The following is a 26163-nucleotide window of genomic DNA, read 5'->3' on the forward strand; positions in this document are numbered from 1 at the left end:
CACAGGCTCCTAAGCATCCAAATGTCGCAACACCACTTGCTTGCTTTCAGTCACCGCTAGGAGATGTGACCCAGGGATATGATGAGGTTGAGCTACATGTCATCAACCTTCTTCTATTACTTGATGTCACCAAGGAGCATCATCACGGGCAGCTTAGTTTAGGCTCAAAGCAAATTTAGACCTAGAGAGTTCCAAGATAGAGCTTGGGAGAACTCGGCAGTTCATTTCCAGTGACTTCAGCTGTCTAGTTGTATGCCTCTGCACTTGGTGTATCTTTGACATCAGCTGTTGTGCATCAATAGGACGCCATCAGAAAGTCACAAATTTATTAAGGAAAAAATAATGCTCACAGGAAAAGCAAACAATAATCTTTTTAATGTATATGAAAAGGAAAAGTTCCTTGCACACGTCTGTGCGTCGGGAAAGCTGGGGGTTGACATCTGGTGATTCCCTCCACTTTATTATGACAGGGCCTCTCTGATCCTGAGGCTTACAAATTTGGCTCCACTGACTGTTCAGTGAGCCCCAGGGACCCTTCTGTCTCTGCCTCCCCCACTCTGGGATGATAGGCCCATCTTTTGACATGGGTGCTCATGATGGAACTCGGGCCCTGTGGTTGTATAGGAGGCGCTTCACCAGGCTAGCCATCTTCCCAGCATCCGCCAAGTATTTCCACATGTTTTCTGAAGCAGCAGCTAGAACCTGTATCGTGAACTTCTGTTGTGCTGCTGAGGTACTCTGAAGAAGCACAGTCCTTGTAATTAGCTGCATTAATCATGAAGACCAAATGTATTCTCAGCTTCTACTGTGTGCTAAGGGTCGAGATGTTTACCCAAGAAGACAGCTAACATGGCTCTCTTGTATGCAGGCTGTAATTTCCACTTGACAGTGTGTGTTTGTGCGGTGGGTGTTTGCTTTTCATTTACCCACTTAGAGCTTTATCATCCTTTTGGAAATGTATTGATTTATTCGGTGAAGTAGAAGGCGAAGGGAAGAGGAAGGGTGTGCTACATGGCAAGTTCACCTACAGGCCGTGTGCTTACTTGCCCCAACCGCCATCGGTCCCCGCACAGCCTCTGACCAGGTGGTCCTTCTACACTATAAATGCAGACATCTGTTTGCTTTGTATTCTGTCAACAAACAGCTCCATTTTCAAAAACTATAAACTTCAGCGTTCCACGGTTTTGCGTTAGAGCACTGCATGCTTGGCCTCTCCACCAGGCATGTGGAGATTGTGGAACTGTGTCCTCTGTGTGTAAAGATGACGTATCCTCTTCTGTCCCAGCATCCCCGCGTCGGAGGCAGGCGGGAAAGGTCTGTACTGTGTATCTCCACAGGCCGCCTTGCCAAAGGGTAAATAAAGGACATCCATCCATCAGCTTTCAAGCTGCCACCCTTTTTGCTTTTCCCCAGCCCCCACATCTCCCTGAAACTGGGGGGAGGAGGCTATGATTATTTTTGCCTATTTCTAGCAGAGCTTGGCATGAACAATTAAATTTAGGGCCTCCCTGTGGTCTGTGAATAAAATGCACAGTGCTAACCATCAGGGCACAAAGGCAGATGACAACAAGAACAAAAAGATTTCTTTTTAATTTTTTTATTTCTTGTTTACCCTTCAGGACACTGTTTACCTTATCACTGAAGGGGACCTCTCATCTCATCGCTTTCAGGAATTGCCCCGAGTTTATTTTATTGCTCTCAGTCTCAGACTGACCAGAGATGGACTGAACATGTCCATCACTGCCAATCCTCCTTTCTGGGACTGGCAGGAGGCAAATGTGTCCATCCGACCGTCTGTCCATCCATCCCTCTGGCCACCTTTCTGTCTCAGGCTTTTCTGTCTTTCTCGGGTCTCTAGAGTGTGCCCCCTCTTCCTTGTCCTCACCACCTCTCCACACCCTCTCCTCCCTTCTCAATTTTCCTGTCAGACCTTTTCCTTGCTCCTTTCAACCCGAATGATTTCCCCCTTTTCTCCCTCTCTAAATTTACTTCACAGCAGATTGTCTTGTAGTAAATCACCCAAAACCCAAATAGCACTAAAGCATTCTGATACAACATTAGCATTTGCTTAACAAGCACAAGATAAACATTAAACAAAGAACTGCATTTCTTTATTAGAGGCTGCAAGATACATAATCCATGAGCACAAGAAACATGGGACCCAGTGGATATGCAGATGTGTGTTATTTCATTGGCGCTGGGCGGCCTTGTTAGAAAAGGTTTTCATCTGAAGGCTTGGGGGTGGATGGTTGACTGTCCCTGGTGGGGCTGTAACTAGATACAGAGACTGTTGCGAGCTAGGCTGGGCTCCCCGGTGGACCTGCTGATTGGACAGCCTGAGGAAAACTTGGGAAGCATCGGGAAGTGAACTCAATCACCTTGGGGATGATAGGGTAGAACCAGATGAAGGCATTTGACTTCTTTTGTAACTCCCACTAAGGACAGATTGCTAGTGCGATCCAGCCTCCGTAACTGCAAATCAGGCCCTTCCCCTATGCCGATTTCATTAGAATGGCCAGCATGGTGCAAAGAGGGAGAGAGAAAAAAAAAGAAAGAAAAAAAAGGTTAGACACAGTAATTTTACAGGCAGGCGGGTACAAAAAAAATCTGCATAATTAAGCAGTCAAGGCTGCTAATAGGGGAGTTTATATGCTCTGGGACCAGGCAAGGGCAGCACATATGGATATAGCGCTGGATATTAAATCTACGGCATGCAGACTTACTCCAGGGCCCTCAGAGAAAAGGCTAATTATAGAGAGAGGAATTGTGTTTACTGGTCTGTCTTGGGCAAAGATGGTGAAAGAAGTGCAACCAAGTTTTGCAGTTAGACATGAACAGGCTGCTAATAGAGATATCAAAATATGTGCTCCTGCTTGCTTCCCACCTAATCAACACAACATTATAGATTCCGAGGACACTGCCCCAGCCCCCAGCACAGACCGAATGCCAGGAGTTAGGTTTCAGGCAGCAAGTGCACCCAGGATGCCACCAGGTCAGGCTAGGAGTGTGCTTCTTATTAGACGGTGACCATTTAATCTAGACCGGGCTCTTTATCATCAATTTTTTTTTATTTTGAAATTAAACTAGCCCTGTTTTTTTTTAAAAAAAAAAAAATGACAGTGCTCCTGGGCATGGGCCCGAAGTCAGCACTTAACTCAAACATGGAGATAGTAAGCGGAAGTTGAAACGGGCAGGGCTGAGCCTTGCCAGAGAGAGGGTGTGCTTCTAGAAGGGCTCCGACTCCGACGGGATGGACATTAACATTTCATAATGCAGATCAAAGGTACCGAGAAAACCCACAGGCCCCTTTGTCACAGGCCTCTGATGACGGCCTCATCCAGGAGCTGAGACGATTTCTTCAGATTATTAAAGAGATGCATTTCATATTTGTATGTATGTATGCATATGTGTATGCCTGCCCTTACTTATTTATTTAATTCCATACAAAGAACGTTTTCTGAAGGGGACTGGAGTGTGGGCCATTTGCCCCAGGCTGGATGTGCCGAGGCATGCTGGGTTGTTCCAGGGGACCACAGCGTCCTACAGATTTCCTTTCCAGAGATGCAGTCTGGACCCTTTGTCCTTTAGGAAGCTTCCTGTGGAAAACAACAGTCCACTCCAACACAGATCAGCGGCCGTGTGCTTGGGCCATTTGTGAGCTTGTCGTGCATTCCATTGCTTAGCCCTGACAGAGGGACACAGAAGAATCCCCCTGTCTCAGCTCAAGATGCACTCAAACCTCAGGCTTATGAAAGTAAACAGCAGCTGATCAGCCAGACACTGGGTCAGGCTCGCCTGACATCTGGGCTCTTCTCGGAGGCAGGGAATTCAGTGCTAATGAGAAGGCATGAGCCTCTGCTTTGAAAAGCGGGACTTGCAGAGGCTAATGACTAGGCACGTGAGCCCCTGAAGAGCATGGGCACCACATGGTATGAGGGGCCGGGCACCTTTCTCTTGTCCCTTGCATTGTTCACTGACTGACCAGAGGTGTTCATTTTCCTGAGCACGGCTGTTTAGACATCACAGCAGTTGGTTGGGATGGGAAAGGTCTTGAGAGACTAGTCCATTATTGCAGGCGCCCGGTGCTGATATCTCCTACAGAGCTTTATAAATTTATATTTCCCTAGCAATTATTGAGTTCTTAAAATCAGATTGATCCTCAGAATTGTTTTAATCCAGTCACTTCTAACGTCTTCTAACATTTCCAGAGGTCGCAAAGAGGTAGCATCCTAAAGAAAGGAAGCTCAGATTGTCACTGCTTAGCAAGAACAGTGAGGGGCCAGGGGAAGGCAGTAGCCTTTGAGCACTTATTAAGACCATTCTTTTTACCCCATTCTCTCTACTGGAGACTTAAAAATATAAGACAAAGACAAGCTGGTAGCACTAAGGAGAGGTCAATACCTAGGAAACGATAGGAACTAAATGTAGCATAGCACAGGGTAGGCTCAGCTGCTATGTTGTGGCTTGTCAGGGGACAGTGGAGTTGAAGAGAACAGGCAGAATGCCACCTGCCCAGAGAAAGGGATGAAGTATTATATTTTTTTTAGATGGAAATAAATATGAGGGGCAAATCTGAACACAAGACTGCCTTTCTTTTTTTAACTTGGAGGCTGGACAGAAGTCAGAAAGCTGGGTGAGGGGCATGCCCTAAGAATGGTGTGAATGCCAGATCTCTTTGCTCATTGACCGGTTGGTTCCAGGGAAGAATCAGCCGTGAGCCGCGGTGCACAGGTGGACTGTCCATCTATCATAGTCCAGCAAGGTCACCAGGCCCTGCCTTCCCTGATCCTCTCCTAGTGCTCTTCCCTTCCCTCATCCATTCAGCTAACACCATCCACAGGTGTTTTGAGAACAGTGCTTGTAATTGATCAAGATAAAGAGGAAACTTGAGACTCATTTACCATGAAGGGGCAGATAAAATGTATATTGGGGAAAATGAGCAGTGTGCTCTAGTAATCTAGAAGGTACGGTCAGAATTCAGGAAGGACAAAGGTCATTCTGAGTGAGAAGGGAAGGTTGGGAATCCATGCCAGAGCAGCAAATGGCCTCCGTTTCCAGCCTCATCTCTGCACCGACCTCTGATTTTAGGTCAGCAAATGTATATGAGGCCTGTGTTTAAATGACACCAGATTGGCATTTTAAATGTTACTCAGCCCCATCCACACAATTTATAATCCCCTACCTCCCCCCCCACACACACAAACATTCTGTCTTACACACCCATACACAAACATTCACTCATACACAAGTACACTCTCACACACATACGTACCAATATACTCTCTCTACACATACATACGCATACACATTCACTCATACACAAGTACACTCACATTCATACAGTATACTCTTGCACATACACAGACTCACACATACAATTGGTAGGAGAAAGAAGGAACAACATAGCCGTGGCTGCTGTTGGCTGTGCCTTCAGAGGAAGGGGTTTTCAAAAGCAGGTAACTTACCAGCCTCAGTATCTTCTAGGTATTGTTATAAAGCCTACCATTACCATATGCTGAGCTTCCTCATAATGTCTGGGTTACATTTTAAAACTAGCAAAGCTCTCTGCTACCTTTACCCAAATGATCCCACATGTCCAGGAACCTGGTCAATGTGTGAGCTGTAGTGGCACCAGGAAGCCCGCTCTCAGGAGGTAGCTGTGGCTGTAGCAGTGTGACCAACCACATCCTTCTCTGAACAGCCTCGGTGTCTCTACCCTGTGGCCACTGATTCAGGTCTGCTGATCAAGTTCTGAAACCCCGAGAACTGCCTTGAAGAGGTTGCCACTTGGCTCCAGAGGGGATGGTGGCGTTTGTGTACCCCTGTCTTCTCACAACCACACTGTAATCCAAGCCCATCTCTGTCCCATAAAACATAGCTGTATCTCCCTATTTTGACTATGTGGAGTGGAGGAGGAAAACAGAGGGGGGTGGGGCAAGATTACTAAATGAATTTTAAAGATTAAAAGCAATTATAAAAAAATATTTTAATGCATAAAGGACCATTTGTTCAGTGCTTAAAACCACAAGTAAATAATACTGACTGTAGTCACTGTGGACTAGACAATTTGGATGGATGGATAGATAGATAGATAGATAGATAGATAGATAGATAGATAGATAGATAGATAGATAGATAATTCCATTCTTGATATTTGATATGTGCTACTTGGTTGAACTTCATCACACCCAGTGCATAGATACTTGATATTCCCATTATGTAACTGTTTTAACTAAGGCATCATTAAGGTAACCACGTGAAATTACACAGCCTATGAATGGCAGAGTTGGCTGCCCCACCACTGAATAATTCTAAAGTCTGAGTTGTTCAAATTCTTCCACCATGTTTCCTGGGAAGAAGGGCCTTGGGGAGACTGTCTCTGAAGGGTTTTATAAATACTGCTTTTTACACACTACAGTGGAAGTTGGTTTAGGCCTTTGATAGAGGTCTGTGTTCATGGATGTGCATGCTGTGTGACCCCGCCCCCTGCTGAAGCAACTTCTATAGCTGTAGAAAAAAGTGAGATTATAAAATGATCGTAGTCAAAGTGCTATGAGAACTCAAACCCTAGGTTAGAATGAAATGGTTTTGTAGTATACTGAGAGGAATAAAAACAGTGTTTGACCACACAGTATCTACATGTTTGTCCGAAATTTGTATGTAAGCATTAGGCACGTGGGCTGAATCACACCCATGCCCGCTTTCTTCTGCCCTGGGGAAGCTGGATGTGGAAGTGGAGCACACAGGGTGATGCTCATAACTGCCCAAGTGGGAGTTTATGGGCACAACAAAGGAGGTTCTGGTGTTACTTGCAGCATGTTACTGTTGTGACTTAGGGGAAGAAAATGATGCTGCTGGGCCTTATTTTCAACAATTTTTTAAAATATAAATTAATGCAATCAAATGTAGTACAGGGAAATCTTTGCATTTATATTTTTCAGGGCCAGGGAGGGTTTGTTTGTTTCTATTCAATTCCAGTCCTTGGAGCAGCACTATATGGTTTTGTTGCTATTTTCCAATTCAACTCAGTAACTTATATTTAACGGTCTATATGAAACTCTCCACATGAGGAAGAGAAAATAGCCTTGTAACTGGTACCATTTGTGGGGGAAACAAATGGTTCTGCGTAGTTCCATGCAGCTTGAAAATAATGGCATTTTTGGTTGTGAAAAACATATTTTTGTTCTTAATGAAATGAATCATATCAGTTTTCTTATTCACAATTGCAAACTTTCAAGATGTTATTTCTTCCTGCGTTAGGCTGATTCTTCATTGCCACATGTTCAACTAACTCTTAATGAATTAAAAAAAAAGAACAGTGACAGACACTGGGTATCATATTTTCGTTCTTAGTCCACCTTTCAAGAGACATTGAAATGGATCAGCAAGATAACCAGAAAGACCCAACCTGGAAGTTTGCTTTTGAGAGCTCTAAAGCTTTCCACTCATCAACTAAACATTAAGCAGCAAAGTGGTCTCCTGCCTTCCACGCACAGGGTCCCAGGAAACCATCATTGATGAATGCAGTAAAAAACTTGAGTGGGGCATGGTGGTACACGTCTTTAATCCCAGCACTCGGGAGGCAGAGGCAGGCAGATCTCTATGAGTTTGAGGCCAGCCTGGTCTATAGAGTGAGTTCCAGGACAGCCAGGACTGTTACACAGAGAAACCCTGTTGAGAAGGGAAGGGGATGGAAACTTGTCTGCAAAGTGACATTTGGTTACTTTTCTTCCACTTAATCTTGTGCCTGAATACAGACTTGAACCAGACTCTACCAGTAACCACTGGTGTGAGTGAGCAGAACAATTAGGCTCTTGCTGGGAATGGTGTATCATCTGGAGACTGGCTGAGCATTTGTGTTTTAGCCTCCTTTGGAAACTGTGAAAGATGCATAAATATAACTAGAAATCATTAACCTTATAGTCCTCTTCAGTCGGAAGTTTGAAGGGGCATGTAGCACAGAGCTAACAGAAAATTAAGAGTATTTCATTGCGGGCGAAGAGAGAAGGCATGAATTGGACGTAGATAGGAACTTTACTCAGCCTCTTGTGCTTAAAAGTTTACTTTGTCCTGACCAGATAGCCTGGAGGCTTCCAGTAGACAAGGTTATCTTTAGAACTAACTGACTGACTTCTGGGCCAGTGTGACTGCATTAATTTGGAATTTTCCTACAGTTACCATTGTAAGACAAAATGTCTAGTCTCCTTGGCAAAGGAGAGGTGACCAGATTCTGAGTCCCGTGCCTCTACTGTACTGAAGCTTTTCTTCTTCCTCTTTCTCTTCCTGTTCCTCCTCTTCCTCCTCTTTTTCTTCTTCCCTATCCTCCTCTTCCTCCTTCTTCAGCCTGGACTTTCATTTTGAGAGTTGTCCCATGATATCCCATGTCCCATCGTGTGGGTAGAGGAAGAAGAAGGGGACTGTTAGACTGACACCCCTCTCTTCAGTCTTCTAAGTAGATAACTACAATTGGGTCTGATTCTCTGAGATTCTGTGTTTCATTTCTGTGGGTGCATATTCATATTGGGAGTGTCTGGATTCACACATAGGTGAGTGTCCTGTGTAGTGAGGAGCTGCGGGCCTGCTTTTCATCCTGCCCAGATCCCACATGGTTAGCTTTACACTCGAAATAACAACACACAAATTGTATTCTTTTAAATACTGCCTGGCCCATTATTTTCAGCCTCTTACTCACATCCTGACTAACCCATATCAAATAATCTGTGTAACACCACGAATGGTGTCTTACCGGGGAAGATTCAGCACTTCTGACCTGGTGGCTGGCTTCATCTCATCTGGCTCTCTGAGGAGAGGCATGGCATCTAACTAACTTAGGAGAGGTGTGGCATCTGACTGAGCCATCTACCTCACTTCCTTCTTCTTGTTCTGTCTACTCCACCCACCTAAGGGCTGGCCAATCAAATGAGCCAGGCAGTTTTTTTATTAAAACAGAAGACCCTCCCACATCAGTCTTGTACATATGCACACGTGTGTGGAGGCCCAGAGAAAACCTTAGGTTGCATTTCTCAGGTATTCAATTCTCCTTGTTTTGAGACAGGATTTCTTGCTGGTTGGACAGCAAGCCCCAGGGATTCTCCTGAATCCACCCCTTCAATGCTTGGTTTATAGCAGCATTATAAACCTATGCCTACCTTTATCCATGACTTCTGGGAATCCAATACTGGACCTTGTGTTTGCAAAGGTAAGTCTTTAGCAAGCAAATTGTCTCCCCAGCCCTATTTTCAGTTCTTTGCTATAGATGAAGGCAACTTTTAGTTAAGTTCTCCTCCCATTCCTGGGGATGTATTGTTCTTGGCTGTTTTTTCTCTGCATAAATACTTACGTTACTCAATTGGGGTGATAAGTTTAAAAGAGACTGAAAATACTTAGCCAACTTATTTATATATTTGTATAATGCTTTTAATCTAGATGTAGTGACTCCAATTTGTGTTTGGAGGGCCTTTTCTCCAGTATTCGGGGACAAGAGATAATTGTCCATTGGTCCAGGTCAAGTCTTCCTTGGAGCATTTTACAGCATGACCATTATGTCTTAACATAGCCCCATGTGTCCGCTGTCCTTTGGATTGTCAAATACAAGGACGCTCATGCTGGTCTCTGTCTCTGCTAGACTTCTGTGCTGTGCTTTTCCAAGAAAGAAGCTGAAAACTGTGAGCCAAATGTGGCATTCCTTCAGGAAGAACACAAACTTGACAGTTGCAGGCATCCACATTCTATTTAGATTGCTTGAGACAGCACTGGAATTCTCTGCTGATTGCACCATGCATCATGAGGCCAAAGTGGAACCTCTAAATGCATAAAATGTGTAAGGCCATGACTAGACAGCTGAGTGACATTATCTCAATAGAGTTTCTGCTTGTGTGAGGGGATTTATTGTCTGTCTCCGTTATATTGACACGGTGTACAGTATTTAAACTTTTAAGGCAGATCTTGAATGAGCTGCTTCCGGTTTTAGAAAAATTGTCATAAAGATGGGGGATTAAAAATTTATTGTGCCCAAAGCATCTTTATAATTGGGCATTATAGTCTGAGAAATATTTAATAGCTTTACATAAAGTAATATAAGAAATTATATCTGAGAAAGAGCTACCGATAATTATTATGTCTCATTTTTCATTTAACAGATAACACTTGTAACTAGCCTATGCTTTCTGGTGAGTTCTATTTCCTCTACAGTCTTTAGGTTTAGTTTTTGACCTAAGAAACCCCATAAAGGTATTTATTCTTTCATTATTCTTCAAAGGAAATAGGAAGGAAGTGAAAGTCTTTGTGCCATGAAACACCTCTTTTCCTTCTTCCTTTGTTCCTTCCTCTTTCTGTCCCTCCTTTCTCTCTTGTTATCATCAGCAAACCAGCTCTATCATTTACACCATTCTTGACTAACGGCAAACAGCAGAAAAAAAAAAACAGAAATTACTGTGAGCCATTGGTATGCCAGTAACATCTTGGCTTCAGCATGGAGAGTCTAAATATGTGGATGCATCTGCAGTGATGCCCAAGAGAGAAGAGCAGGCTAGGAACATACTACAGTCATCAATGTTCCACATAGAAGTAAGCTGTGTGCTTTAAAAAATACATATATGATTGGTATTTGCCCAAATGCTCAATTTACAATGACCAAATACCGAAGGAAGTATAGGTTGGAATAGACAAATGAGGTTGGTCTTTGTTTCTGAATAATTCTAATTCTATACAGAAGCCCTCAAGCTTAGCTTTTACGGGGTTCCTCAATTTAGAATGACCCAAGTACTTCAGGAAGTATAGGTCGGTATAGACAAATGAAATTAGTCTTTGTTGGCCCTGAAGCTAAGCTTTCACAAGATTCTGGTGACAGTTTAACTTCATCATTGGTTTATTGCCATTATGAAAACATCAGGATTCAGCCAGTTAATTCATAAATTGTACGATCAGAAATATTGCCATTTTTTCAGATTGATAGATCAGATCAAATTGGAGAATCTGGAGATGGGGGGAAATCTTTAAATCTCTCTCTATTTCCAAAATTTTTGGTTCTCCAGCAGGCTTTGCATGCTTTCTAATGGGGGAAGAAAGAGCTTGGAGACTGGGTTGTTTAGGACAGGGGGCTTGAGATGGAGTGAATAAATTCAACCCTTGATTAGTCTGAGCAGAGGGGCCACGTGGCATAGAAATGCCTACAGCTTCGTGCACAACAATGAGAAAACAATAACTTAGATTAACAATGCAAACTTCTGTACTTAAGCAGGTGTGTGTGTGTGTGTGTGTGTGTGTGTGTGTGTGTGTGTATGCTGTATACACCTATACACGTACACATTGTATACAGGTGCATACACCCATGCATACAGATAGGAAAGGCAGAAGTTGATGCTAGACCTTCCCCATCGTCCTCCACTTTAGTTTTGTTGCGACAGGGTCTCTTCACTGAACCTGAAGCTTGCTAGCCTCTGGGACCATCTTTCTCTCTACCATCCCACATCCCCATTCCTAGTATTGGGCCTGGTTTTAAAATAGATGCTGAAAATACAGACTCAGGCCCTAAGCTTATGTTGTAAGCACTTTCTCCAATGAGCCATCTTTCCAGCTAAAGTAAAGATTTGGTGGACCATTGGAAGGAGCCCCGGGTTGAGGAATGCATGAACTCTGTTGGTCCTAACTGTCGCACGCCCCGTCAGGGGCGTCCTGGTCATTGTATCTTGTTTCAGTCACTCTCTTCACTTTAGACAAGTCCACACTTAGCTTGTCCTCAAGTCCCCTTCCAACCTTGAAATTTCCAGTTTAGCTGAGCAGATCAGTTTACTTATTCTCTTATTCTCCAATACTTTCCAAATTTACTGATTCACCAATATTTTACATGTTTTAAAAAGCAAAATGTTCTAGAGTCTCTCAGAGTACTTGAGCCAACAGCTACTCTATTGTGAAGTATTTATTAGACTCTATCTTAGTAAGTGGATGACGGCGAAGAGTGCACAGCCATCTGCCTTGAGCCACATTGCATTTCTGATTTCTCTGAGCACTGGGAACATTTCTTGGTTTTGGAAAGGTATGGTCACCCTAGAGTAGCTGTGTGTCACCCACTGTTAATCTCAGGTATAGAAGCTTCATCCAAGACATAGCCTGCAAGGAGGTGCTGTGTGAATTTCCGTGTTGCACACCGGGTTTTCTTTTAAATGTGTGGCTGCAGTATTTTCCTTTGCTAATATATTTTGACATCTTCTTGTTGTAACCTGCTGTTCTCTTTAATTGCTTATTGTTATTAATTATATAGTGGTGGTGTAGTCGGCTGCTTGAGCCACTTGGCTGTAAAGAAATTCATTCATCATTATTGCTGTTGGAGCTACAGAAAATTGCAAGCATTCTGCCCAGAGACGAATGTTGTGTGCTCACATCCAGTAAGATTTGGAACATGGACCAAGTCTTTCTGTCTGCTGCACATCTCATCTGGGCTGGCAACACTTTTCTATGCTCTGTCTCTGTTGTTGCTGTCGTTTTCTTTCTTTTGTTTTGTTTAGCTCTGTTGCGTTAGTCCTTGGTGACCTGCCTCTCCAGGGCAGCGGCTGTGTTCTCAGTCCTCAGCTCTTTGTCCCATCTTCTCCCCGTGTCTCTCCCTGTAAATTTTCCCTCTCAAGGGTTTCTTGGTCATAACACCCCTGCTTTCACAGCTTTGTTACGTGTGCATCTCAGTTTAAATCACTGGTGCTGGTTGGACATTATCTTGATCCCCTACCTTTCTGAGAAAGTGGGCATGACCCCCTTAAAAATAACAGACAGTCAGAGATCGTATGTGCTTAGAAAGTTCACTCAGTAGGATGGATGGATGGATGCATGGATGGATGGATGGAGTACAGTGCTAACCTCAGGCTGTGGGTTTACCCACATCTTGTTACTTTTTGACAGTTGCAGCTTCTTGAAATCGGAACATAATTTAGGCTACACAACCCCACAGCTGCCTGGGCCGTGGCACAGCCAGACCAGTGTGCCCCTCTGCCTTCTGACGGCATGACATTAAATTCACACTAGTTAAGCTAACTTAAATTGAGCCTCCTTGAACCTTCCTAAATAAAACTAGTGGCCTTAATTACAGCCAGGCAATTTAAAGGTTATGGAGCTCTAACCAGTACCGCAGTATATCACTTTAATAACGCAGAGGAAATTTTCTCTGAGGGGCAGCATCCTCTGATTGGGAGAATGCAAGTTTCACATTTCCAATAAACTGTTTTTAGAAATCTTACTGCGTTTATGGCACCATTACCTTCTTCTGTTTCTCAAGGCCAAGTTCCTGAGGTCACACAAGGAAAAGATAAAAGGATGCATATAGGACTGTGAGTTTTTGCATTTGCTGCTTCCTGCCTTCCTAACATTGCTTGCAAGTGGGAAGAGGCTGAGTCCTTGGGCGTCAGAGAGGACCCCCCACACAATTTCTGTCTACATGTGCCGTCACAGACACGATTTTGGGTTTGGGATAAATGTAGATTCTAAACACCATAGTAAGCCAAAGATTTCATCTCTGCATAAGTAATCAACCAGATAGTTTCTTAAGAAATAGTTAGTCGTACCAGGATGATTAGCTTTTAAAATGCCTAAGTAGAGGCTGGAGAGATGGCTCAGCAGTTAAGAGCACTTGGTGCTCTTGCAAAGGTTTTTAGTACCAATATGGTGGCTCACAACTATCTGTAACTTCCGTTCTAGGGGATCTGCCCCCTTCTTCTGACCTCCATGCATAAGGCATACATGTGGTGTACATACATGCTTGCAGGAAAACAATCATTTCAATCTTTGGCACTGGGAAGATGGCTTAGCAGTTAAGAGCATGTACTACTATTCCATAGAGGACCAGAATTTGGTTTCCAGCTCCTTTATGATATGCATGAACATCCACCTGTTCTGCTTCAGCTAGCGCCTGTTCTCATGTTCACCTACCACAGATGCACAAACATAAACATAGTTAAAAATGGTGAAGATTTTGTTTTAAGAATGCCCGACTGTCTTTATTCCTAAACCTGCAGATAACATCACAGAAGCTGTTAAACCTCACTCCATCTCTGTTTGTCTGATTTGTATTTCCTTTGCAGCTTTTTTCTTTCTTTTTTTTTAATCATCAGCAGTAGCAGACTGTGCTTTCTAGCAAAGATAAACAGCTTTTCAGTGTTTGGAGACTTTTTCCACATAGCTAGTGGCTTTATGCCAAACAGCAGAAGATTTTTTTTTTTTTTTTAAGAAAGAAAAGCAAAGGCCCTGACCCTTACCGAAAACTCAATCCTGCACTGCAGAAACATTCCTAATGCGGCCCGTGTCTGGTCTACAGTTCCCATGGCTGGCCCACCACCATGTGGACATTGTTGACCGCTGCACCTCTTCACTCTCAGATGTTTTCCCCACTATTTAACATCCGTCAGGTTGCAATTAGTTTATGCTGCATGAACTATCCTCTTCCGATTTGACCAATGTATGTTTGGGTTGTTTTCTTCCTTCCTTCCTTGCTTTCTTCTTGTTGTTTTTTGTTTTGCTTTGCTTTAGTTCAGTGCTTGAAGATAAATTTTCCTGTGCTGCTGCCAGTACAAGAAGACCAAGATGTGAAGACTTTAAAAGTTAGGTGTTTGGGGGCTGGAGAGATGGCTCAGAGGTTAAGAGCACTGACTGCTCTTCCAGAGGTCCTGAGTTCAATTCCCAGCAACCACATGGTGGCTAACAACCATCTATAATGAGATCTGGTGCCCTCTTCTGGCATGGAAGCATACAGGGAAGGAATGTTGTATACATAATAAATAAATAAATAAAAAGTTAGGTATTTGATGTAAAACAAGAGAATCTGTGAGCTAAGGGCATGATAAATCCGTATGACTGTTTTAAGTAATTAAAAGAATGGAACCTTGTCATAAGAATATCAACTGTTTAAAAAAAAGCTTGTTTAGAGCCTGGGAGATAGTGAACTGTGTATCTTGTAAGCATGGGGACCTAAATTCAGTCTCTAGAACATGTGTGTTTTGCCAGGCGTGGTGGCCCACCCTTATAACCCCATCTCTGGAGCATGTGTTTTACCAGGCATGATGGCACACCCTTATAACCTCATCCCTAGAACATACAGGCATGGTGACACACCCTTATAACCTCATCCTTAGAACATGAGTTTTACCAGGCATGGTGGCACACCCTTATAACCTCATCCCTAGAACATGTGTTTTACCAGGCATGGTGGCACACCCCTATGACTTCAGGGATAGAAAGGTGAAACAGATCCCTGGGACTAGCAGGCCAACCACCTCTACTCAGAAAGCTTTCAGTTAGTCAAAGACCCTGACTCAAAAAACAAGGTGCATGAAGTTCCCAAGGAACCCGAGGGTGACCCCTGGCTTACACACACACACACACACACAAACACAAGTGCACACAGAGGCACACATGTACCTCTACATTCATGCACACAGAAACACATGCCCATAATGCCCATACAAGAAAGAAATAATACACACCAAGAAAGAAAGAATGCTTGCTTGTATATCATGGGATATAATTCAGAGATGTCTCTGTAACCTGTGACAGAAGAGTTCTGTTTATATGTGACTCATGTACCCTGTGTGTACTTTATGTGTGATCCATGTTCTGGGTGGTGGCATCCTCTTACCATCGTGAATCTTGCGGTATTGTATAAACTGGCTGATAATGCAACCCAGCACCCAGAGCCGCCCTGGTTTGAAGGTGCCCTGGGCTGCCTGCCATTCAACTCTGCTAGGAAGGTGAAGTGCATTCTTGAGTGATGAAGACCGTATTTCTGATCACACAGAACACACTACGCAAAATGCAAGCCATAGATTTGAACTTGGCCTTGTATAGTTGAGAGAGAGAGAGAGAAAGAAGGAAGGAAGGAAGGAAGGAAGGAAGGAAGGAAGGAAGGAAGGAAGGACAGAAGGAAGGAAGGAAGGAAGGAAGGAAGGAAGGAAGGAAGGAAGTAAGGAAGGAAGGACAGAAGGAAGAAAAAATTGATGGGAGAGTGGGGTGTATAATACCTCAGTCCCTAAATAAATATACCTAATAAGAAGTATCCTTACTTCCTCATAGAAAACTATTTTGGGAAGTGTATTTAGAGCTAAATAAATAAATAAGAATAAAAAAAAAGAAAAGAATAAGAAGAAAGAAAGAAAGAAAGAATCAGAGAAGTACTCTAAGAGAAGGAGAAGCAACAAAGAAGTCCTTTCCAGTATCTTCTCAGTGGAAAATGGAGTCTCATGGTGGAGACTCACCCACATTCTGTAGCAGGAAACAAGTTTCTATGTAGACCTAGCAGGCTCCTTTCAAGCCTAACTTCTTCGCTCCACTCCCACCCTTACACTTGGTTTGCACTGATGTTAATTTTCTGTGTGTATGTGTGGGTGGAGTTAGCAGGTAGATGCACAGGTATGAGGGGACCACTGGGACCTGGGGATGTCTGATTACTCTAGGCTAGCTGGCTGGTGAGCTCAAAGAGTATACCTGTCTCTACCTCCTTAGCTGTGGGATTAAAAGTACATGCTACCATATCCAACGTTTTTTAAAGATTTTTTATGTTGCCCCCCCCCCCCGCCCCGTGTGTGTGGTGTCCACAAGGGTTCAGGTGCATGTGCCCACTGAGATCTGAAGGGTCAGATCTCCCTGGAGCTCAGGTTGCAGGCCGTTGTGATCCTCAGGACATGAGTGCCAGAAACTGAACTCGGGTCCTCAGCAAGAGCAGCAAAGACTCCTAAGCACGGAGCCACCTCTCCAGCCCTCGTGCCTGATTTCGTACCTGGGCTCTGGGGAATGAACTCAGGTCCTCAAGTCCCTGCAGCAGACACTGAGCCATCTCCCAGCCCCATGCTTTACTAAGAAATATGAATTATCTTATGTGTTTGCTTAACAGTGCTTTCTCTTGGGTTGGGGCTCTCCACAAAGTTTCACAAGAGCTTCTCCTGATAACTTCTGTTGTTTAACAAAGCATTTAAGAGCGAAGGTCTCTCCTTTTAAGTCTGTTTGGCATCACCGTATGTTTTCACTGAGCCTTAAGCTGCAAGGTGTGTGTTTAGACTCATAAAAAGGAAAAACATAGGTCAGACTGGAGACTTATCTTAGTCAGTGTGCTGGCCCCAGCCCCCACTTGTGCCAAACAGGGTTGCTGAGTCCTGGAGCCAGAGGAAAGCCACCTTTTCAGTGCTTCATTGTTTATCATTTAAACAACATTCCAGTGTTTCCTGCTCCATGAGCATATTCTAATAGGCATTCATTCACACGGCCAGTGACAACAGCCAAGGCATTGGACGGTACTGCGTCTCATAGCATCTAAAATCCCCCTGCCTGCCTGTCCCACCCCTGCCCACCTGGACCCCCTGCTGCTTTCCAAGCTGCTGATGTTGATGGGGCTCTAGGCAGCCCCTGGGCTGTTTAAAATCTGCTGGGTACTATGCAGCCTATCCCAGTTGAATCATTTCCTGCTCCGGTCCTGCTGATAATGAGAAGTTCAAGACAGGAAGCAGCAGTGTCAGTACCAGTGGCTTTGCAGAGAAAGTCCAAAAACATTGCAACTTTTAGACTATTAGCAGAAAAAAAAATCAACATGACCTGAGTCACATGGAGGCTTCCACCTCACAGTCTCAGAATACTTTTGCAGCTCTGGCACAAGGTTTGCATAGATAGTGTTTGGCTTTCTGTGAGATGGTGTGGCTTGGGCACTTTGTGCGTAGAGGGTCACCATCTGGGTCACTGGTTGGTTGCTCACATTCTCAGGGCTCTTTCCTTTGTATTGTAAAATGTCTTAACCTTAATATCTCATGCCCCTCTCAGTGGTTTAAGAAGCCTGACAGAACCAAATATTGCCAATGAGGAAGCTTTCAGAAAGTACCAGTCAGTCTTCAGGCAATTTCATCTTCGTGTTAAATTCTTTCAGAGAATAAATAAGGCCAGAATTTTCTAGCTGGTGTGAAAGGGGTGGGGGGGATCCTACACTGTTTAGTTCTCTCCAATTCTGCCTTACTCAGGGGCTTAATGACTAATCTACTGGCGGACTTTGCAGCCTAAGTTGTGTTCTCCATTGCCAAATTAGCACCTTGGTGTGTTTATGTTACAGTTGTGAAATATGTGTCATGTGTAACGCAACAAATTACCATGGCCAGAGTGCCGCGGACCTGAGAGAATGGGATGGCTGTGTGCATGGCAAATTGCAGGGCAGGCTGCCTATTTTTCTAGCCCTGGTTTCCAGGGTGAGCCAGTGTAGCCGAGGGCTGGGTTTGTCACGTATGCCTTTGCTTTGTTAGTCCTCAGACCCCTGGCTTATAAATGTGTGCTTGGAAATTAACTCAGGGAAGAAGCAAAGCAAAGCATGGCAGGGGCGGGAGTGGGTGTTGGGAATTGGTCCAGGGCATAGTTCTTTGGTTTAAAAAATATATGTGTGTGTGTAAGCATAGAGTGGTGCACACATTCGAACTGGGGGACAAATTACAGCTGCAGGGCATCTGGTTCCTCTGCTTGGATTCTGAGGGTAGAGTTCACTCCCTGTCAGATCAGAGCTTTTTAAGGATGGCCCCTGTCACATGACGTGGGGCGGGGGTGGGCTTCAGCTTATAGATTTCTGTAGCAGAGTCCAGGAGGACCCTTCCAGTCATTCTCGAGGGCAAATAAAAGGGGTTCTACTTTTAAGCCGTTAACATTGTTCCCACTAATGGCCCCGGTGTTGATGAGATGACGTAGGAGGGGCGGCCAGTGATTTCTAAGATAACTGCATGCAGCTTACCTCCTGAGCATGTGCTTGTACCTCCTCTGGATTTTTGCTCTTTATTGAAGGAAAGAGGTATGAGCGCGGGACACATTGTCTGTAGGCTGCTGAGAGGATTGCCATTGTCTAAAGCTTATTCTGAAGTGTCAGTACCTTGTCTTCGACTTGGTGGCCTCGGCTTGGGCATCTAAGTGGTGACTGTTGGCTCTTTGCAGAGTGCAGCTGCCCTACAGTCCTGAGTTGATAGTGGACAGAGAAAGAACGAGCTGGCTCTGGTTGAGACAGAGCGAGTGTTCCCTGTGAGCACAAAGTTCGTCATAATTCATCACATCTCTCAGGCAATGAGGTTGCACACCAATTACATATGCAGTCTCCTTCCCTGAAACATTTAACACGGGAGTAAATATTTACATGAGTGTCAAACTCTCGTGTAGAATTGATTCCTGTTTACATTTATGTCCATACTTACATAAAGATTAGCGAATGAAAATAATTGTCTTAACTTCGGTTTCTGCACGTGTGACATTATTTCTCAATTATGCTGAAGCGTCCTCAGTCCTCCCTTGCAGTAGAAACCAGGAAAGCTATTCATCAGCCTCTAGTATGTGCTCAATAAGGAGAAGGCCACGCTGACCTTTTATCCGTGTGACTGGGTGCCCTCACAACTGCCAGAGTACAAGATTTGGGGATGCTGTGTGCATTCTGAAGTGAGCCAGGCTTAGAATGAACTCTTCTTTGGCTGGCGGATTGGCACTCTGTGGTTTTATTCTCCCTTTCCTTGCACTGATTTCTATTTTCATGTTTATGTGACCAGAATACTTCCAGTCAGCACTTGGGATTTTCTCTACTCCATCATATTGTTCATTTCCCATCAACCTTTTAGCTACAAAGGTTCCAATGTTGCAATCAGTCTTTATTAGCAGAGCATGGAAAGATCTCTCCCTCCCCTCTCCTCATCCTTCTTCCCTCCCTTCATTAGAGTAACATGCAGAGATAAAGTACACTCATTTTAGAAAGTCTGGTGACTATAGATAAGCAGAAATCATGGGATGGAAGCATCTAGAAGTTTCATTCAAAGATCCCACCTACAACTCTTCATGTTTAAAAAAGGGTTGTGCTAGCCTATTATAGCCTTAATGAAATATTGTAATGGTTATTAAGTCAATTGACTCTGAATCTCTTTTTAATAAATGACTCAGACTGTATTATCCAATTACTGTCAGCTGCTACCTTTCCAGAGAGGAAAAATGGTGATTTTGATTGAATTTTTAAGCTCTTTGGCACCTTTAAAAAAGAGAAAGCAAGGTGCAAGTTCTGATTTCCGGGCAGATCCCACTTGAAATTGAAGGTGTTGATAGTACCATGAGCAAGGAAATGGCCTTTAGTGCAGATGTAGCCCTCCATGGTGTGGGCTTTCAGTTCTTTAACAGTGAGACACTGCTGCTCACCACAAAGGGGAAAACAATTCATGAGGGCAGATTCAGCAGCGTCTCTGGATGAAGCGACTTTTGAGATTCTCCTTATCAAGTTGTGTTGGCATTCTCTTATGGCTGTCCCTCCTCAGTTAGAAGGGAAACAAAGGGTTTAGCCAACAGTAGACATAGATTCTTGGGTCCCTGTTGTAGCCCCTGGGCTCTTATGTCAGAATTCTTGCTTCTCAGCTGCTGGCCCCTATTTGGGAAGATTGTGGAGACTTGAGGAAGCAGAGCCTAGCTATGAGAGACAGGACGCTGAGGACTTGGTCCTGGGATTATCACATGCTCTGCCTCCAGCCAGAGCCTCTACTTTCTGATTCCCCTCAAACAGAGCAAGCACATGGAACAAACGCCACAGAAACAGCTGGAGCTCCAGCTGCCGTGTCTTCTCCATGGCCAGCTGCGCTCCCCTAAAACCGTGGTCCTCCCTGAAGCTGCTTCTGCAGGCTCTCTGTCCCAGTGACAGCTGAGAAAGCTATCTTGTCCACTACCCCTTTGTCATGGCCTTGTGCCAATGCTCTGGAACGAGGATGGCAAGAGCTCGGGGAAGGAGCAGAGGAGAGGATGGCGAGGGTTCCCACCGTCGGCTAGGGCGTCCCTTCAGGCTTACTATTAGCTGGATAACAGTTGAGATGTCTTTCTCTCCTGCTCACATGACTTGGAGATGCATTTATGGGGGGTATCTCACTGTTTAACCTACAATAGAAGACAATTATACTTGTATTGTTTTTTTCAATATTGTAATATGCTTTAAAACTATAAAAATAGCTCTGAAAAATGCTTGATATGGTATGGTATGATTGATATCCCACAAACGAAGGGCAGAATCTTTGAAAAATAAGTCTTGCTAATAATGCATAAGTAACTCCATGGCTGACTATTACCATTCTTGATTCATTTGACTAAATTTAAATTATTTAACTTTTGGGGTACTGCTTTACTGCTTTACTCTGAGCTGGAAACGGGGAAAATGGGTGAGGACATTTTCCTTACACTCATACAAGCATATCTTATTCACTTTTCTTATTATTTTACATACAAAGTGTGTGTAATCAAAAAGGAGAGTGTCACATTAAAAAGCCTCTTAACTTAAATAATTCCGTTTATGTACATATGGCAGTCAGCCACTGTCCCCAAGGAAAGACATCAGCAAAACTGGTCATGTGACTTAACAATCTGATAACCCAAGAACTCAGAAAAACTGTGTCCACAGCTACACCTGCCTATACCTCGGTTCTCACAACAAAAAGCAGGGAAAGAGAAAGAAAAGTATATTAATTGCTATTTTTCTTGTTTGCATTTATTGAGCACAGTGTGGAAAAGCAAACAAAAGTTTTAAATGGTGTTTTGAAATTAAAACTATTTAGTATCTTCTTACTGTTCAAAATAAAGTTATACAATATTTAGGAAATTTTAAAAATAGACATATTTCAGGTGATCCAATTCTCTGCATAAATAGTGTTTCTTATGTCTCCTAATGAATCTGGGAAATTTCTGGTGACTTTAGGATTTAAGAGAAAAGAACAGACTTTAAAAAAAAAGAACAATTGATCTTCTATAATCCCTGAAGCTTTTCGTGTAACCCCTTGTCGTGTCGGTCGGCACAATTAGACTTCTCCTTACACATAATTATAATCAAGGAGTGCCACCCAGATCCAGAGTGGGCTCTGTCTCCTGTGAAATGTGTATTGTACTGGGGGCTTAATTAGTGCTTTGCTTTCTCCTGTACAAATGCCAGTCCTCCACTTCGGAAGACTCACACCTAAGTGAGAAGAAAGATTAGGAATACAAATAGAGCAATTTCGCTCCTAGTTAGCTAATAATTCACTTTGTAATTGAACCATCCTATTGTCAGAAGCACCTATGCAGGAATTTGCCTTTGATTTGAGGAAATGCCTTTGGAGTTGAGATTTGCTGTTCCCAGGGTGTAAAGATAGCTAACACGCCTGGTCTTAGCATATCTGACAGAGATCTTAGGAATATCTCTAACTTTTGCAAACAGAAGGTAGGCATGTGTCATAGAAAGGGTATAAGCTGGTCTCCCGCCTCTTGCTTGGGGATAGCGGGTGTATGTTATATCATAGCCTATCTAGGTTATGAACCCTGAGGCCAACCCACTGGCTCCTTTAGTTATAGGCCCTCTGACCCAGAGAACAACTGTATATTATCTGGGTCATGGCTTTCTCGTCTGTTGAATGGGTGTGAGAACAGCACTCCTCGTGAGTGGTTGTGAGGTTGAGTGATCTGTATTTGCGGACATGTTTGCAGCTCGGGAAATTCAGTAAGCTGTGTCATTCACCAAGTTGTTAACTTTAGTGAGGGGACTGCTGTCTAGCTAGACTATGAACTATTAATTTAGCAATCGTCAGCCAATCAGAATCTTTCTTCTGCCACCTTGTGATAGCTAATGATCTAGAACTTGTCAGAAGTGAGCCTGGATCACAGAAAAGTGGAAACGAGGCAGGTAGACAGGTAGGAGCCAGGGGTAAAACCAAGACTGTCAAGCAAAGTTAAGGGATCAGTGACCTGGGGTTGAATATGATAGGCTAGGAATGCAAAGCAGAGAAACGAGCGCTGATAAAGCGCCATATGAATTAATCTTGCAGAATTGCCAGAGCAGCTTGTAGCAGCAGAAGTCTGTACTAGGGGAAGACCAAGAAAACCTGTGGTCAGGGACAGAAGCAGCTCTATCGTCTTCTGAGCAAAGCAGAAGAGCAAGAAGACATTGCACTTTTCTATCCCTTCCATTGTTTAGGCCTTTGGAAATTTCTAGAACTCATAAAATCATAATCATTAGAGTAGAAACCTTTTTATCAATACACTAAAAGTCTCAAAGTAAAATATGATTTCTCATTATTGACTTTTCAATTTTAAAAGTTTTAAATTGCTATTAACTCAATAATAACCTAAGATGGCCAGAAAGTGTACCTACTGCCCCATGCTTAGGGGTCAGGTATATTCTGGATGGTGTAGCTATACACAACTCCGTATTTATGTTTGGTGGGAGCAGGAGCTTGCAGTGAGAGGCATCCTTGCTCTGTCGTGGACATACGGTTTCACCGTTTCTGTCATGTCTTCTCCACAGATGAAGGATTGAATCACGAGTGCAAACTCTGCAGCCAGACCTTCGACTCCCCTGCCAAACTTCAGTGCCACCTGATAGAGCACAGCTTTGAAGGAATGGGAGGCACCTTCAAGTGCCCTGTCTGTTTCACAGGTAAAACACTTCCTAAAGTAAAATCAGTCTGTGTGTGCTCTGACCCCGCCGTGTCCTTCCTCCCAACCGTACTTCCCACTGCTTGGCCTTTTACAGAGCGACTCCAGTTCAATTTGGGGGAAGATGTTTGATTTCTGCTGATTAGCATTATTGATTGCAGTCTGCTTTAGAGACTGAGCCGGGTGGGAAGGTTAACTGTCAGGATGAACAAATGGCATTTCAAGTTCTCGCCCAAGTTTACACTTTTCCACTTGGAAAATGACGCCCATGTTGGGTTCACTCTGCTTCCTCGCGATGTTAAAAGGTTACCAAGGCCAGACTGCTTTTCAGTCACTCAATGTTCAACTAAAATTGTGATCCTGGTGTTCCACATGTATGTGAGCTCATCCCGGAGAGTTTTATACCATCCTCATGAAAGCTCTCTGTGTGTGTGTATGTGTGTGTGTGTGTGTGTGTGTGTGTGTGTGTTTAACTGAAATACTCCCAGACTTCTTTGAACTAGTAAACACATTAAGCGAGATGATTATTTCTTGTGAGATTGTATTTTAAAAGTTGATAGAACTATACAATTTTATGAAATCATTATTCGATGTTACAATGGCACAGTTGTCAGAGATCTCTCTCTCTCACACACACACACATACACACACACACACACACACATACACACACACAATCAGAATTTATTATTGGAGCCCTATGAAAGCTGAAGTATGATCACACATTTCTACTCCTGTTCCAAGAAGGTCAGGGCTACTTTAAAACTCCTCAGTGATTATTTTGCATGTGTCTGGGACTGGGTGGCCAAGTCCATTAATAGGAAGAATGCATATGTAGATACAGAGCTATAGATATCTTGCCCTCAAAAGTAACTTCTTTGCTTGCAGAGCAAAATAACAGGCACTGATTATTTACCTTCACTGCATCCAATCTATAGATTTATGTTCTGTAACAAAATAGAAAAACGGGGCCACACCCATTCACACCACTTGCTAGTCACACCTTAAATATGCTGATGACGGTGCCTTTAACAAGGGCCTTCATGCACCCACTCCATCTGTTAATCTTTCTATTTCTTTTGTTTACTCTTCCAGTGTTTTTATTTTATTAAAGCTATTGTTACACTCTCACTATGAACATGAATCATAAGATACAAAGAATCAAGAATCCAGGTCCTTTGTCCAGGTACCTAATAAGGCTTCATCAAAGAATACTGGACCAAGTCTCCATAATTAAACATTATAATAAAATAGTTCTTTCATGTTGTAGCTGGAGCCTCATAAAACATAAGGAGCTATATGGGCGTAAGTTGCAAACCTGTATAAAATTCCCATTTTTGTTGTTGTTGCTGCTGCTGCTGCTGCTGTTGTTGTTGTTGAGCTAAGTAAGGAAACAAACCACATCAAGAACAGTCTGGGTTTCTGTACAGACAGATGTGATTGTTTTATTGTATCTTGAAGTCATCTGGAAATAACAGTTAGGAAAAATAAAGCCTTCCTTCCAATATAAAGCATGTTAGGTGTGAAAGGAAAGCTGAGAGGTGTTTTTCAGGTAATGAGAAATATAATTAAAATGTATGACTCACAAGAACAATACTGTAATATTATAGGTTGTCTGGCAATTAGAATAATTTTAATGATCAGAGTGGAGTCAAAGTCAAATGGCAGCATCTTTAATAAATCCTTTCCCTGCCTATACAGATTAATATTGTAGATGCAAACTTTTTTAGGTCACAGTGCACCAGGCATCCATCAGAAGTCAGCTCTGCCAACCCAAACAGCGCCTCTGGCATATACAATTTAATTATTAATAGTATGTCTCCTAGGTAAACTGTTACACAGTCTTAGGGCCTTGTTTTGTAGTCATTAAAATTGAACATGTTTATATTATTGAAACCCTTGCATTCCGTGTGTAGGCCGAGTTGATCTTAAAGTATCCAAAGAGAATTTACCTGCCGTTCTGTTGCACATTTATAGACAGTGCCCCAGAGTAGCTGGGGGATATGATTTTTAGCATTAACACATTTAAATGGAGAACTGTTTGCTAGCTATAACTTTAGGCAAATGCAATAAACAGGGTTTGGGCAGCCATGATTTCTTAACCTGTAGGTTGCTGTAAAGTTGGAGTCATTTCTTATGAGACAGAGGTGTGTATTTGACAATTCTCGGCTTTTATTTTCAAAGATTTATAGGGGAGCAGGGCTTCCTTAAAGCACTGCTTTGGAGTCTTTGGCTTGAATTGGGTGCTGGGTGGAGTGCATCCTGACAAAGGCCAGAGACCCAGCCATGAGCAACTGTGTTCCTGCTCTCCCCAAATGTCAGGAGCCAGTCCTGCCCAGGAGGTGTGCCGGGTATTCTCCCTGCTGCCCGTGTCTGGTGGGTCATCAGCTCAGAACACAGCGAGCTAACAGTCACCCACACTCCCTTCTCTTTGTTATTTCAGTGTTTGTCCAGGCCAACAAGTTACAGCAGCATATATTCTCTGCCCATGGACAAGAGGACAAGATCTATGACTGCACGCAATGTCCACAGAAGTTCTTCTTCCAGACAGAGCTGCAGGTAATGGCCTCCCGAGAAAGCTGGGACTGAACCCACTTGTTACTCTCACGGGGCATTTTAACTATGGATTCAGAATCTCTCTTACTCTGGGCTTCTATAATGCTCTTGTGTTTTTGGAGGCAAAAAGAAAATTAGAGACCAGATTAATAGAAACCAAAATAATTTTGCCTCTGGCTGCTGTCAATCATTAAAAAAAAGCAAGAA

The 26163-nt window shown here is 43.3% G+C and overlaps 1 protein-coding gene across 1 annotated transcript in view; it reads left to right on the top strand.

Annotated features, from left to right (window-relative positions):
• The window catches only part of Znf521 (zinc finger protein 521), a 161501-nt gene that overhangs the window by 109759 nt on the left and 25579 nt on the right, over positions 1-26163 (top strand). The window contains exons 3-4 of the mRNA XM_038331566.1: positions 23270-23401; positions 25844-25959. Coding sequence (XP_038187494.1) covers positions 23270-23401; positions 25844-25959 — 248 coding nt within the window. The remainder of the gene's footprint in view (positions 1-23269; positions 23402-25843; positions 25960-26163) is intronic.

Source organism: Arvicola amphibius, chromosome 5 (genome assembly GCF_903992535.2).
Source record: "Arvicola amphibius chromosome 5, mArvAmp1.2, whole genome shotgun sequence".
Taxonomy (NCBI): Eukaryota; Metazoa; Chordata; class Mammalia; order Rodentia; family Cricetidae; genus Arvicola; species Arvicola amphibius.